This window comes from Aedes aegypti, chromosome 1, assembly GCF_002204515.2.
Source record: "Aedes aegypti strain LVP_AGWG chromosome 1, AaegL5.0 Primary Assembly, whole genome shotgun sequence".
Classification (NCBI taxonomy): domain Eukaryota; kingdom Metazoa; phylum Arthropoda; class Insecta; order Diptera; family Culicidae; genus Aedes; species Aedes aegypti.
The window spans coordinates 147,184,800-147,198,024 of record NC_035107.1 but is presented as its reverse complement, the minus strand read 5'-3'; the positions used below and the strand labels follow the sequence as shown (position 1 = coordinate 147,198,024).

The 13,225-nt window shown below is 41.3% G+C and overlaps 1 protein-coding gene across 2 annotated transcripts; it reads right to left on the bottom strand.

Annotated features, from left to right (window-relative positions):
* Window positions 1–8,667: 8,667 nt before the first annotated feature.
* On the bottom strand, window positions 8,668–10,290 carry LOC5572171 (protein obstructor-E). 2 transcript variants are annotated; one of them, XM_021850457.1, is made up of 5 exons: window positions 10,033–10,290; window positions 9,608–9,823; window positions 9,312–9,518; window positions 9,033–9,249; window positions 8,668–8,848 (listed from the first exon to the last, which is right to left on the bottom strand). In XM_021850457.1, exons 1-5 carry the CDS (start codon window positions 10,076–10,078, stop codon window positions 8,764–8,766), a joined length of 771 nt encoding a protein of 256 aa, XP_021706149.1. In that variant the 5' UTR covers window positions 10,079–10,290; the 3' UTR covers window positions 8,668–8,763. The 2 variants fall into 2 exon arrangements, with proteins under 2 accessions (XP_021706149.1, XP_001660248.2); XM_001660198.2 differs by having other exon boundaries at window positions 8,797–8,868; window positions 10,033–10,284.
* Window positions 10,291–13,225: the final 2,935 nt, after the last annotated feature.

Sequence of the window (13,225 nt, the reverse complement as noted above, 5' to 3'; positions counted from 1 at the left end):
ACGATGAACACCTTAATGGCGCAGAGAACAGAGGCACAGAAGGTCAGGATAGCGAAGGCGATGGCTACGTCAGCACAGCGGACAGCGGAAACCATAGGCGTAAATAGCCATCAGATTTGAGGGGGGCCACGGCCCCTTCTCATGAGACATAAAAATCGTAAAGAATTTAGATAACTTAACAATGCTAGTTTCGATAATATTTGTGAACCGATTATAGTCGCGCACTTTCATACAGAGGTAGATCAAAAGCTAAAAATCGTCCAAAACCGATTGATCAACTTTCTTAGATATCAAATGTCACTTTCATCTATAAATCTATTTTTTCGTTTTATTCAACCCAATCTAATGATCTCGAATAAAATACAAGGATTTAAAAGCAGACTATAATCAGGATTTACCTTTCCAATTAGATTTGAACTAGAATTTTCGCAAAATTATAAAGATTTAAATGTATCAGTTCAATTAAGGTTCAAGATTAATGTGAAATTCAAACCTCTTGAAGAAGACATTCCAAAAAAAAACAAGCCTTTGAAAAAAAAAACGCTTGCTAGTTTGAAAATATGGATTATTGTTGCTCAGAATTTCTATAGCGAACGAATCATTTCTCTAAACCTCTCGAATCCAAAATTTGAACATAGGATTGAATAATACCTTTTTTTAGAGTTAAACACTTTGAAACCTAAAGCTGCTTAGCTACCATCATATTGAAGGATTGAAGGTTTTTTGTATTCAAATAAAGCTGTCGTCAGCAAATTTGTACGATAACAGTTGTTTGAAAAAAGCAGGATGGAAGGTATTTTGTTCATGGATTTATTAATATCCAATCAGAGTAAGGTAGGGCAAAAGTTTGACCTTAGTGATATAATCACAATTTTAATAAAAACAATAGTAGCTGAAATGAAATAAATGCCATACAGTGAACCTACATCATATATGCTATAATTTCGCTGATAGTCTTAAACGAACTTTTTGGCTGTCCGATACTTTTACGACAGACATACTTTATATCAGCCATAAACTTACGTTTACAGATAAATACACACACCTTTTTCATCAAAAAATTGCCCAAACCCCAAAAAAAATGAAGTTTTTAGCAAAACTAAGTGGAAATGTGAAATGTTGGTGTTTTTTTTTCGCACGATCAGACAAATTTTGCTGAACTTGAAGATAATATGTGAATTTGGGGTAATTTGTAAATTTCTCTGCGAGTTTATATGGGTTGAACTTTTGCCCCGCAGATTCGAACTTTTGCCACACTATGGGCCAAAAATTGATTCCAGGCAATTATGTAGTAACTAATACACCTCAGTTTTGGGCTACTAAAAATCGAAATATAAATCCGGCCGGTCTTAAAATATAAATGTACAGAGAAAGAAATACATATTTACTGAAAAATTCATAAGCTCATGCTTGAAAAACAATCGGTTTTCATACAGTAGATTGACATAGATGTTAGTAAAGGTCACCTAACAAACGGCTGTTTCATTGGACTTGGTAAAATAAGCAATCTGAGCCAAGAGAAATTTAAGAATGCTTTGTGATTTTACATGCACAAAATTTTAATGTTAGTGTGACTTACAAAAAACTGCTTCACTGTCGTCTACTTACTAGCAGTTCATATCTGTTTCCGGCGTTTCGTCGACAAATACATTGAATGACTCATAAATTTCAATATGAAACATTTAAAAGTTTGCGATAAATATATGTATGAATTTATGAGATTTTTTTTAAACTTTACCATAACTCTCATACACAAACATTTCCCTGTAACAACGATTCATTCTAGATAATTAATCACAAAATGTCGCAGCTTGTTTTAAAATTGCCATGTAATGGATCAAGCCAGTTCTGCTTATTCTAAAACATGCTTCAATGAATTTCAAACTCGGAAAAGGGCAAAAAGGAAACAGTATGCCAGTATGTGCCGTTTTAAAATTACATATTACTATTGCCTGTCGAACAATGATCATCCAGAAATTTATATTCAAAATGCATTTAACGCGTTTAGTATCATAAGTTCATGTTTGATAGCGTTAAAACTAGTTTTAACTATATTGTCATTTCTGCTCCATTTTTTTCGGGGGGGGCCAAGCCCATCATTCGGGGGGGCCAGGCCCCCCCTGGCCCCTCCCTATTTACGCCAATGGCGGAAACCAACCAGCTCCCACGATGGGGGAAGTTAAGGATGCCATTCAACAGCTCAAGAACAACAAGGCCGCTGGCAAGGATGGTATCGGAGCCAAACTCATCAACATGGGCCCGGACAGGTTGGCCGCTTTTCTGCATCGGCTGATAGTCAGAATCTGTGAAACGAAACAGCTACCGGAGGAGTGGAAGCAAGGCGTTATATGCCCTATCTACAAAAAGGGTGACAAACTGGAGTGTGAAAATTATCGTGCAATCACCATCCTAAACGCCGCCTACAAAGTGCTATCCCAGATTCTCTTCCGTCGTCTATCACCTATAGCAAACGAATTCGTGGGACGTTATCAAACAGGTTTCTTCGACGGCCGCTCGACAACGGACCAGATCTTTACCGTGCGGAAAATCCTCTAGAAATGCCGTGAGTACCAGGTCCCTACACACCATTTGTTCATCGGTTTCAAGGCGGCATACGATAGTATCGACCGCGTAGAGCTATGGAAAATCATGGACGAGAACAGCTTTCCCGGGAAGCTCACAAGATTGATCAGAGCAACGATGGACGGTGTGCAAAACTGCGTGAAGATCTCGGGCGAACACTCAAGTTCGTTCGAGTCTCGTCGGGGACTACGACAGGGCGACGGACTTTCGTGCCTGTTGTTCAATATTGCGCTTGAAGGTGTCATGCGGAGAGCCGGACTTAACAGTCGAGGCACGACTTTCACGAGATCCGGACAATTTGTTTGCTTCGCGGACGACATGAATATTATTGGGAGAAAATTTGAAACGGTGGCAGATTTGTTCACCCACCTAAAACGCGAAGCAACAAGAGTCGGGCTAATGGTGAATGCGTCGAAAACAAAGAACATGCTGGTTGGCGGAGCTGAGCGCGACAGGGCCCGCCTAGGAAGCAGTGTCACGATAGACGGGGATACCTTCGAGGTGGTGGACGAGTTCGTCTACCTCAGATTCTTGTTGACGGCTGACAAAAATGTTAGTCGGGAAATACGAAGGCGCATCATCAGCGGAAGTCGTGCCTACTATGGGCTCCAGAAGAAACGCATTCACCCCCGCACCAAATGCACGATGTACAAAACGCTTGTTTGGGCTCGGCCGTGAACCCAACTTTTGTAGGCGGAGCGATGAACTGGTGGAAAGGGAAAACTAGGACCAATTCCAGGGCAGGGAATACAGGAACACACAATACACTATACTGCTGCTAATACTAAACTTTATTTACAATTAGTTGCTTAAATGTTCACTTGTTGGCTTCCGGATTGAGACTGACTCGCTCGAGCTGGGTGCCCTCCTTTTATAGTACTCCGGCTTCTATCCAGAAACTTCGGAGCCCATCTGTCGCGTGGCTGTTGCTAACGTGGTTGTTAACTTGCCCAGTCGTAGCTACATAGGTGGCTACGATCAGAAAACTCCTTGCCGCTGGGCACGCTAATCGCGTACATACTGCCCCCCGTTGGGATCGAATTCCAACACTGGTTGTAGATCTTCGCTGTTGTCGCCTTGTCAGCAACTCTTACGATGCAATCCTTTCTCTAACCGCAGAAATCGCTTCAATGCTAATGATCTGTAGCTCTCCAGCTGATCTACTGAATCACGAAAAGGCAGCTGGACCACGAATCGCCCATCTTCATGACAAAGGTAGAATCGTTGAAACTGTCCTTCGTTGTCTTCTTCCGCACTCGCCATCAATGCTGGCTCAACAAATTTTCCTTGTTCTATGCATGTTTGCATTCCATCGGATACGGCCATGTTGCAGCACACTGGAGGATCCTTTTCGATTTCCTTATAAGAACCTGCAATCACCCATCCGAATTGAGTTTCATACAAAGTAGGCAGGTGGTCCGCCAGCTTGATTTGGCCTTGTTTCAGAACTTCGAAGAAATGTTCCGCACCTATCAGCATTTCCAATTCGCTTGGATAGTTGAACGATTCATCAGCTAGTTCGATACCGGAGGGAATACGCCAAGAATTTACTTCAACATTCACGGACGGAACAGTACCAGTTATCTTCGGTGTAACGAGACAGTCTATGTTAGTAGTAAAATTGCTGGTCTTGGATGTAACTTCCACTGCTACTCGATGATGGATCTGGGATCGCAGACCACCTACGCCGACTACTGGAACGTTGGTTGGATGTTTGGGAAGGTTTAACTTCTTAACCACAGATTCCGACAGAAGGTTGACCTGCGACCCTGAATCCAGTAACGCTCGAACTTGATGGGTACGGCCGCTTTCGGAACGTAGAATGACCATCGCTGTCATGAGAAATACTTGCTTGCTCGGTGGACGAAATACACTTTTTCGTTGCTCGTAATGTATTAAGGTATGGTGCTTTTTGGAACACTTTCCACAGGATTTGTCACTACGGCATGCTGCGCTGCGGTGGCCCTTCCTTAGGCAGTTGAAGCAGAAATTGGCCGATTTCAGTTTGTATTGGCGCTGCTCGATGCTCATCTTCTGAAAAGCTGGGCATTTGCAATTCTGGTGCTGGCCGGAACAAACTTCGCACGCATATTCTGAAGCCGTTGTTATGACATGTGACTTGTAGGATTCACTTCTGGAAAGGACCTTCGGATTCGGAATCTTGGAAGCTGAGCTTGGAGTAGAATTTTCACACCGTTCTAAAATCACACAGCGTTGCTTCAGGAAATCGATCATCTGTTCGTACTCTGGGAGTTTCGACTGGTTGAAAGAAGCTTCCCAGAGCTCACGTGTTTGGTCGTCCAAAACACGAGCCAACAATGTAACCACGAATAGCTGAGACATTCCGGTTAACTGCTGATCTAGCTTGATGAGATTGTCGACGTGGCGGGAACATTCATCTACCAGATTCCGCAGTTCCTTTGAAGACCTCTTGGAAATCTTTTTCATACTCAGGAGGTCAAGTATGTGGGACTCGATGATCACTCGCTGGTTGCCAAAACGTTCTTCCAGAATCTCCCATGCTCTTGCGTAATTGTTATTCTGCAACGTTTCTATGTCGATGACGCCTTCAGCGTCGCCTCTCAACGAGGTTTCCAAATGGTACAGCTTCACGGCATCGGAATCGTTGGATCGTTGCATCATGTCTTGAAACATGGCTTTGAAGCGTGGCCATGCTTCGTAACGACCATCCAAGGTCGGTAGAGGAATGCGATAGGATTGAGTGTTCACAATTATTGGTTGGCCCGACGAGTGATTCGCTGCGGACGATGATGATGTCACGGGTATAGGCAAGATGATTTGGTTCTCTTTCTCAATCGCTTCTATCATCATTTCCACCTTGATCAGGGTTTCATTGTAGAGTTTTTCAAACTCAACGTACTTTTCTTCTTGGAAATCGACATTTTCTTCGTCGACGAAGGCAATGATGGCGTCATGGATGTTGTTGAATTCTTCATAGAACACCTGGAGATTTTTCGCATGCACTCGCAGGACGGGAAGGGGTATTATTCTTTCTTCTTCTCTTGCTGCATCAAAGAAGTTGGAGATCCGAGTGACCTTCGCCTTGATATGGCCTCGCTTTTTCGTCAGCATCCTCACATCGTCCATATTGTCTAGTGGTTAGGATATCCGGTTCGAAGGACCAATGTTTGGGCTCGGCCGTGAACCCAACTTTTGTAGGCGGAGCGATGAACTGGTGGAAAGGGAAAACTAGGACCAATTCCAGGGCAGGGAATACAGGAACACACAATACACTATACTGCTGCTAATACTAAACTTTATTTACAATTAGTTGCTTAAATGTTCACTTGTTGGCTTCCGGATTGAGACTGACTCGCTCGAGCTGGGTGCCCTCCTTTTATAGTACTCCGGCTTCTATCCAGAAACTTCGGAGCCCATCTGTCGCGTGGCTGTTGCTAACGTGGTTGTTAACTTGCCCAGTCGTAGCTACATAGGTGGCTACGATCAGAAAACTCCTTGCCGCTGGGCACGCTAATCGCGTACAACGTTCATAAGACCGGTAGTCCTCTATGGGCATGAGGCGTGGACTATGCTCGAGGAGGACTTGCAAGCTCTTGGGGTTTTCGAACGCCGAGTGCTAAGGACGATTTTCGGCGGCGTGCAGGAGAACGGCGTGTGGCGGCGAAGGATGAACAACGAGCTCGCTCCACTCTACGGCGAACCCAGTATCGTGAAGGTAGCTAAAGCTGGAAGGATACGCTGGGCAGGGCATGTTGCAAGCATGCCGGACAACAACCTTGTAAAGATGGTGTTGTGTATGTATGTATGTAGGTAGCCACCATCCTAGCCTGAGTCTTGCTCTGCATGCGGTTCCTCTTAACAGTACAGTCAATTTTCATTATCAATCTGAATTCAACATACCATTGTTTGAAGGGCCAAAATGGGGTGTGGCGGACCCGTAAGCAGAGACACTTACGCGAAACCCGCGGGAAATAGAGTATCTCCTTCCAATAATATGATTCAACGGAAAGTATAATGAAATTTGCATGACAGGTATTTCCACGGTTATCCACGGGATGGTTTGTTATAGGAAGGGCGCGTAAAATCCATTACAACTGTTGGGATAGAAGAACCCATCTACAAGGATGTTATGGTTACTTCAACCCTTGACTCCGGCTGGCACTCCACTCCATTGTCCATCTGTAACTTCAATGATGCCCTGATGCACCCTCCCAATATCACTCATGTTATATGATTGTTATGTTATAAATTTAATTACAATGATTTAAATATAAAAAAAATGTAAAGATGGTGTTCGCTACAAATCCAGTCGGAACAAGAAGGCGTGGGGCGCAGCGAACTAGGTGGATTGACCAAGTGCACCAGGACCTGGAGAGCGTGGGTCACAGTCGAGGATGGAGAGAAGCGGCCATGAACCGAGTGAATTGGCGAAATATTGTTCTTTAATGAATGTTCGAATCCTCTGAGCAGAATCTCAAATAGAGAAACTTTGAAGTAGATGGAGTACCGTGTACCTTTTAATTCCGCTCCTAAATGCTTATCTTTGACAGATACGCGTATTTCGACTACCACTTGCAGTCTTCTTCAGTGTCAGTTACTCGTATCCACTGAAGAAATCGTCGCATCTCTCTACCTTAAATACTAACACCAGATAAGTACCTACACAATCAAACAACCTTGGAATTTTTTTTTTTTTTCGACAGGAGTATACCTGTCATGTCTTGGTCAAAAATTGAAAAGGGGGATAATAATAATTAAACAAATCCCTAACTATCTACCTATGTATTCAAGCTCGTTTATATTTCTTAGGTACAAACTTAAATAGCCTTGATTGTCCGTTTCCTTGATCCCTATTAAGAAGTAGTGAAGGCTTTTGTTTGTAAATTTCTAAACTTTCAGCGACGTCTAGTTTCCACCAAGACATGACAGGTATACTCCTGTCGAAAAAAAAAAAATTTCCAAGGTTGTTTGATTGTGTAGGTACTTATCTGGTGTTAGTATTTAAGGTAGAGAGATGCGACGATTTCTTCAGTGGATACGAGTAACTGACACTGAAGAAGACTGCAAGTGGTAGTCGAAATACGCGTATCTGTCAAAGATAAGCATTTAGGAGCGGAATTAAAAGGTACACGGAAATATTGTTGGCGAGGCTTTATCAAGATAATTGATGTAAAGCCAAATAAGTAAGTAACTGAGAGCTTTCTTCCGCATTCGTATATCGTGTGAAAGGTGCGATGATACGATGATATTCTATACTCAAGGAAGTCGAGGAAATTTCCATTACGAAAAGATTCGGGACCGACCGGGAATTGAGCCCAGACACCTTCAGCATGGCTTTATTTTGTAGACGTGGACTCTAACCACTCGGCTAAGGAAGGCTTCACTCGTAATATTCAAATGAAAAATTCTTCCATGGTTATGTTAGAAAATAATTCAGTGTTTGTAGGACTTTATTCAATGCTTTTTTTAGAAATGTCTGCAGAAATTCGGAAGTTATTCTTGGAAGAAATGTTGTTAAAATCACTTTTAGGAATCATTGAATACGTATCAATGAATGACCAGGGTAAACGTTCTGAGCAGCAGGAAGACTACCAATCGAATTTCCGAACTTTTTCAAATGTTAAATTATCCAAACCATCAATGGCCCTGTTACAAAGAAAATAAATTGAACCCAGATGTGATTTGAACTCCACTTTGCTCACTTTGAATAAAAAAGGGGATATATCTCCTCCATATTTAAACGTTTCATGCAAAAAGCGTGCACAGGTTGTGTATAATGATCGTATCTGCGTAAAACTTGTGAATGTACCATTAAGGTCGCTAGTCCCTCCCTTATGGAAATCCTGGCTACGTCCATGGAAGTATTGTTGACGAGGTTTTATCAAATTAATTGATGTAGAACCAAATAAATAATATATATAATAAAAACTCGCACCAAAGAATATAATCCTCGATCGGTGGGATTCGAACTCATGACCCTCAGCTTAGTATTACTGAAAAGCTGCGTATTTACCGTTATGGCTATCTGCGGCTTTAATCTTATCCTGTAGTACTTGATTTTTCTCATAATTCTATTTTTTTTCAAAAAATTAATCGTCAAAGTTTAAATTAACAAAATTCCTAACATATATTTGTAAATAAATCTCTGTTCAAAGCGAAGGTACGAATGACTGTTTTAGTTTATAAAACTTATAATTCTTATGACTCTACGGTGTTATCTCTTATGTAAACTAGTCTTCGCAAAATTGAAGAAACCATATCTAGTTTTCCGTCGCTTTTTCGGCTTGAACGTACCAATCCTCGCTGAAATGGAAGAATATCAGTGTGAATTATTGCGCCAACAGTTCGCGGCAGCCACGGAAGCGGTTGTTTTTAGCAAAAGCAAGCATTAATTAATTATAGTTCACAAGCAGTCTGCAAGCTGCCACGAACTGTTGTTAGTTAGAGGATTGGAATAGCATTCTTACCATGCGGGAACGTTCTCCGGTTCGTCACATCGCTGGAGGTCCTCGTTGTACACCAGACCGGGATCACACGTGCCCTGTCTGGGTTCGACGCCGTTCAGACAGATGTAAAACTTGGAGCAGTCTTCTGGGTGGGGGAAGTTGGGATGAGTGATGCTTTGTCCGTTTTTATCCGCCTTCGGGTAGTCTTTCGGGCACTGGAATCCGTCCGCTAGTTTTTCTGATGTGGAATAGAAGACAAGGATTAACATATTGCCTTCTTAATAAAGCGAAATGGATTACTGTTGGCATTGCTTCCACAGCCAACGCGATTGGCCATATCCGGCCAGACACAGGTGCCGGTTTCTGTGTTGAAGTGAAGACCGGCTACGCATGTCATCTCAAGTTCCCGTCCGTTGACGCAGTTGTAGAACACATTGCAGATCGATGAGTCTGGATGGGCGAAGAAACCATTCTGTCGCGGACAAGCTCCAATCGGTTTTGGTTCCTCTGAAAATAGTTTAATAGGGTGAGTTAGATCATGAAAGTTAATTTATTCTTTCTGACATGTTAGGATAAGAATAATCAAATCAACATACGCAGTTCTTTACGCTGCTGGCAATCCACGTTGAATGGTTGATCGCATTTGCTCGGTAGTTTGCTGGTAGGATCAAACACTAAGCCATCGGGACAAAGCTTTTCCGTTGGGCGCCCATCCTGACATTCGTAGTATTTGTCACATTGATAAGGATCCTCGTACTGTCCGTTTTCCCGAGGGCAGGTGAAGTCAAAGTAATCGTCATCGTTGGCGGCATCTGCGGCATGGTTGGAGTGTGAAGAACGTTCGAGAAAACAAAATAGAGAAAACGAAATATTTACAGGTCACTGCCTTGTAGCTCGTTATGCAAATGCTGACATTATGAACCGATCATCTGCGGAAGATCATTTGCATAACTGGTCCATGCGTGGTTTCAAGGTTAACTTGTGCGCTGCGTTTGCAGATGCGGGATGTGATTCTACTTACAGACTCCGCAGACCAACAGAGCAATCAGGACGAGTGATTTACACATGATTGCTAAGTGTACTCTTGATGGGACCTCTCTTTCTCTCTTACTCCCGTGATGGATTTTGGGGATGAACTGAACGCTGCAAAAGATTTTACCAGACTAGTGATCGCTATTGATGAGTCTCTTTCTTTTTGTTGATTTGGACGCCCCTTCCTTGTTGGAACGGCAACAACGACGGTGACCACGCGGTTTGAAGTAGGTAAGCGGTACACATGGCACTTTACTGCGATATACAGATCACCACGCTGTGCAACGGCTGTGCATGTGAGAAAAGGAAAGATCTAGGTCTGTTGGAGCTTGTAAACGGCTATCTGGCACGAGTATACAAACATCGATACAAACTCCCTCGCGTACCACAGCAACTGTCTGGGAAATTAATTACTTCACCAAAGGCGATCATTCTGGTCGGTCATGGGGTCAGGTTGTCACTGTGAACTGATTTTTAGCACCAAAATATGTGCACATGTAGCCCTATGATGAACAGATTCATTATCGAGCACCATACGGACAACGAACCTAACTGAACAGTTACTAGGACTAAAGACAAAGTGACCAGAATTCTTAGCTCCAACGCGGGACAAAATTATGTTCGATTATGTATACACATACCGTAAATTGGGGTGAAATTGATTACCGTGTCACAATATTGTATTTCCTACTAATAGAACACCAATATCAGTGAAACCTGTAATAAGTAAACGTTGCTTGTGTTAAAGAATGTTTATTTCTATGAAAATGACGCGAAATTGCAGAATAATGTTCGGTGTTGAATTGACAGACATCCACAAATTTCTAATTTTAAACAAACATTCGGAAATAGCATCAGTTTGGAAGTTTGTGGGGATGCTGTTAAATTCTTTGATTTCTGGTAAATTTTAGAAAATTATTTTGAGAGTTTTGGGCGTTTTCCACGATAATACTGAATAAAATTATTTTTATTTCTATAATTATTGTATTGCTGATAGTTAAGCAAGCATATTTGAATGTGTAACCTAAGAGTCGTCTTATCGATCGAAAGTAGTCGTAAGCCACGTGTTTGGTTACTTAACGCTAGTGATTTAAGCGCCACCTTCAACTGAAGGATCACTAGTACCGTAAAATCGGGTGTAATTGATCAGAAGGGTGAAATTGATCATCGTATCACACGATTTTATTTATTCGTATTGGAGCACATAACGTAAAATTTCAAAATCATGCACAGTGCAGTATTGACAAACACCTATGAACTTCTATTTATAAGCATGGATTTGAACATGGTATAAACCTGAAAGTTTGTGAGGATGCATGAGATATGACCCCAAACCAGATTCCATCACCAAAACTCGTACCAATTTGCTCATATGATTGAAATAATTGAATTTCTGTTACATATCATTTAATTCCTTAGGAAATTGCATACATTTAGGCGTTTTCCGCGTAGTTCTTTAAATTTAACTATTCGTTATTTATATAAATATTGCATTGTTAAGAATTTTACAAGCATATTCGGATTCAGGGAGCTCAAATTTATCATATAGAGTTGTTTTGAATACTAACAATAATGGCATTGACAAGTGATCAATTTCACCCCGAAATGAGATCCTCTGATTTTTTTTTAGAGGTATTTGTTAATACTAAAATAACATTTGTTAGAAAATTTCGGTACCTAAGTCGATGAGGCTCACCTTCGTACTTGTTTTCCTGCATTTAGTTGTTTGGCATTGTGAACATTATAGAAAAGAGACTAGAAGAACCGTGAAAAATGATCAATTTCACCCGAAATTACGGTACCGTTAATGTCCTGCCAAGATTTTTTTCTGGGGGCAGGTAGTTATTCCCAATCACCGTAAACTCACTTCCAATTCAATACCAAAATTCAACCATGAAAACCAATCAGAAAACTACCAAATAATGAATCAAACTATTGAATAAACTACTCGAACCCATATTACACCATTCGAGCACTGATGGAGGCGAATGGTTAATTACTTAGACCTAAAAGAAATAATTCTAATTAATCAATGAGAGATCAAATTCAAAACTTAATTCTAAAACGCTTCCCAAAGTAATTAAGAAAAAAGTAAGCACAAATTCAAATTAAAGTATTTAATTTTCAACGAAAGAGTGTAAAAGCAAAACTAGAAACTAAGATCTACTAATTTATTTACATTTATGTACAATTTTCCAAAAAAATCTTTTCGGAGCTCGAGTCAAAGAGTGCACAAGAGTGGCTTGGGTTCCAACGACGGTTGGCTTCACGTGGCGTCGACGCACTTGTTGTTTTTCGGAGAGGTTCAAGAATCGTCGTATTCTAGAGAGGCCGCACAGCAGATTCTTCGGGTATATTGGCATCCCGGAATCGAGGGTGGTGGACGGCTGCTTGCTCCCCTATCGACGACCGAGCGGACACGTACAATGGGCTCCAGACAAACACCCACGTTGAATGGGTTTAGCCTCCTATTCAACGTACATAATTCAAGCCCATGCCCTCATCACAATTTTAATAAAAATTTACCTTTAAGTACGACCAATTTTGCTTCACAATCTTTTTAACGATACGAACCACTTCCGAAAACAAACTAGTACAATAACTTTGGAAAAACAATTAGAATTAATATTTATTATCACGAAACGATTAACAATTACTCACTTCACCGTATTCTAGGCTAATATCTACTTTAGGTTTTGAATCAATCACTTTTGTAATAACTTTAGGTTTAGAATCAACAACTTTTCTTCACCACGGTTTCCACCAAAATGAGCAAATTTGTGTGATACGAGCTCGTTCGACCCTCTTATATAAGATCTGCTCACAACTGTATATTGTTTTCTGATTGGTCCAAAAATGGTTTCTGGTTTTTCTTTTCAACTTTTAGATGAATTTGGATTGGCTAGGAAAAGGGTTTCCGGTTTTGGGCTAAATGGCAAAAGTCTCAAGCTTATTCCATATTTAGTCGAGCAACCAAGAAAAGCTCGTACCTGTTTCGCCTGTGAGTAGGCAACCCACCTATCTCAGACATTTATCGTTTTAGTACTAAACCCGTCGTGTGGCTACTTGACAACAGATGGCTTAATACATCACAAATAATGTTGCCTTCTACAAAGCGGCTACATAACACGCTATACGCTTCCAATCGCAAAACGCAACATACTGTTAGCCATCTATACCTT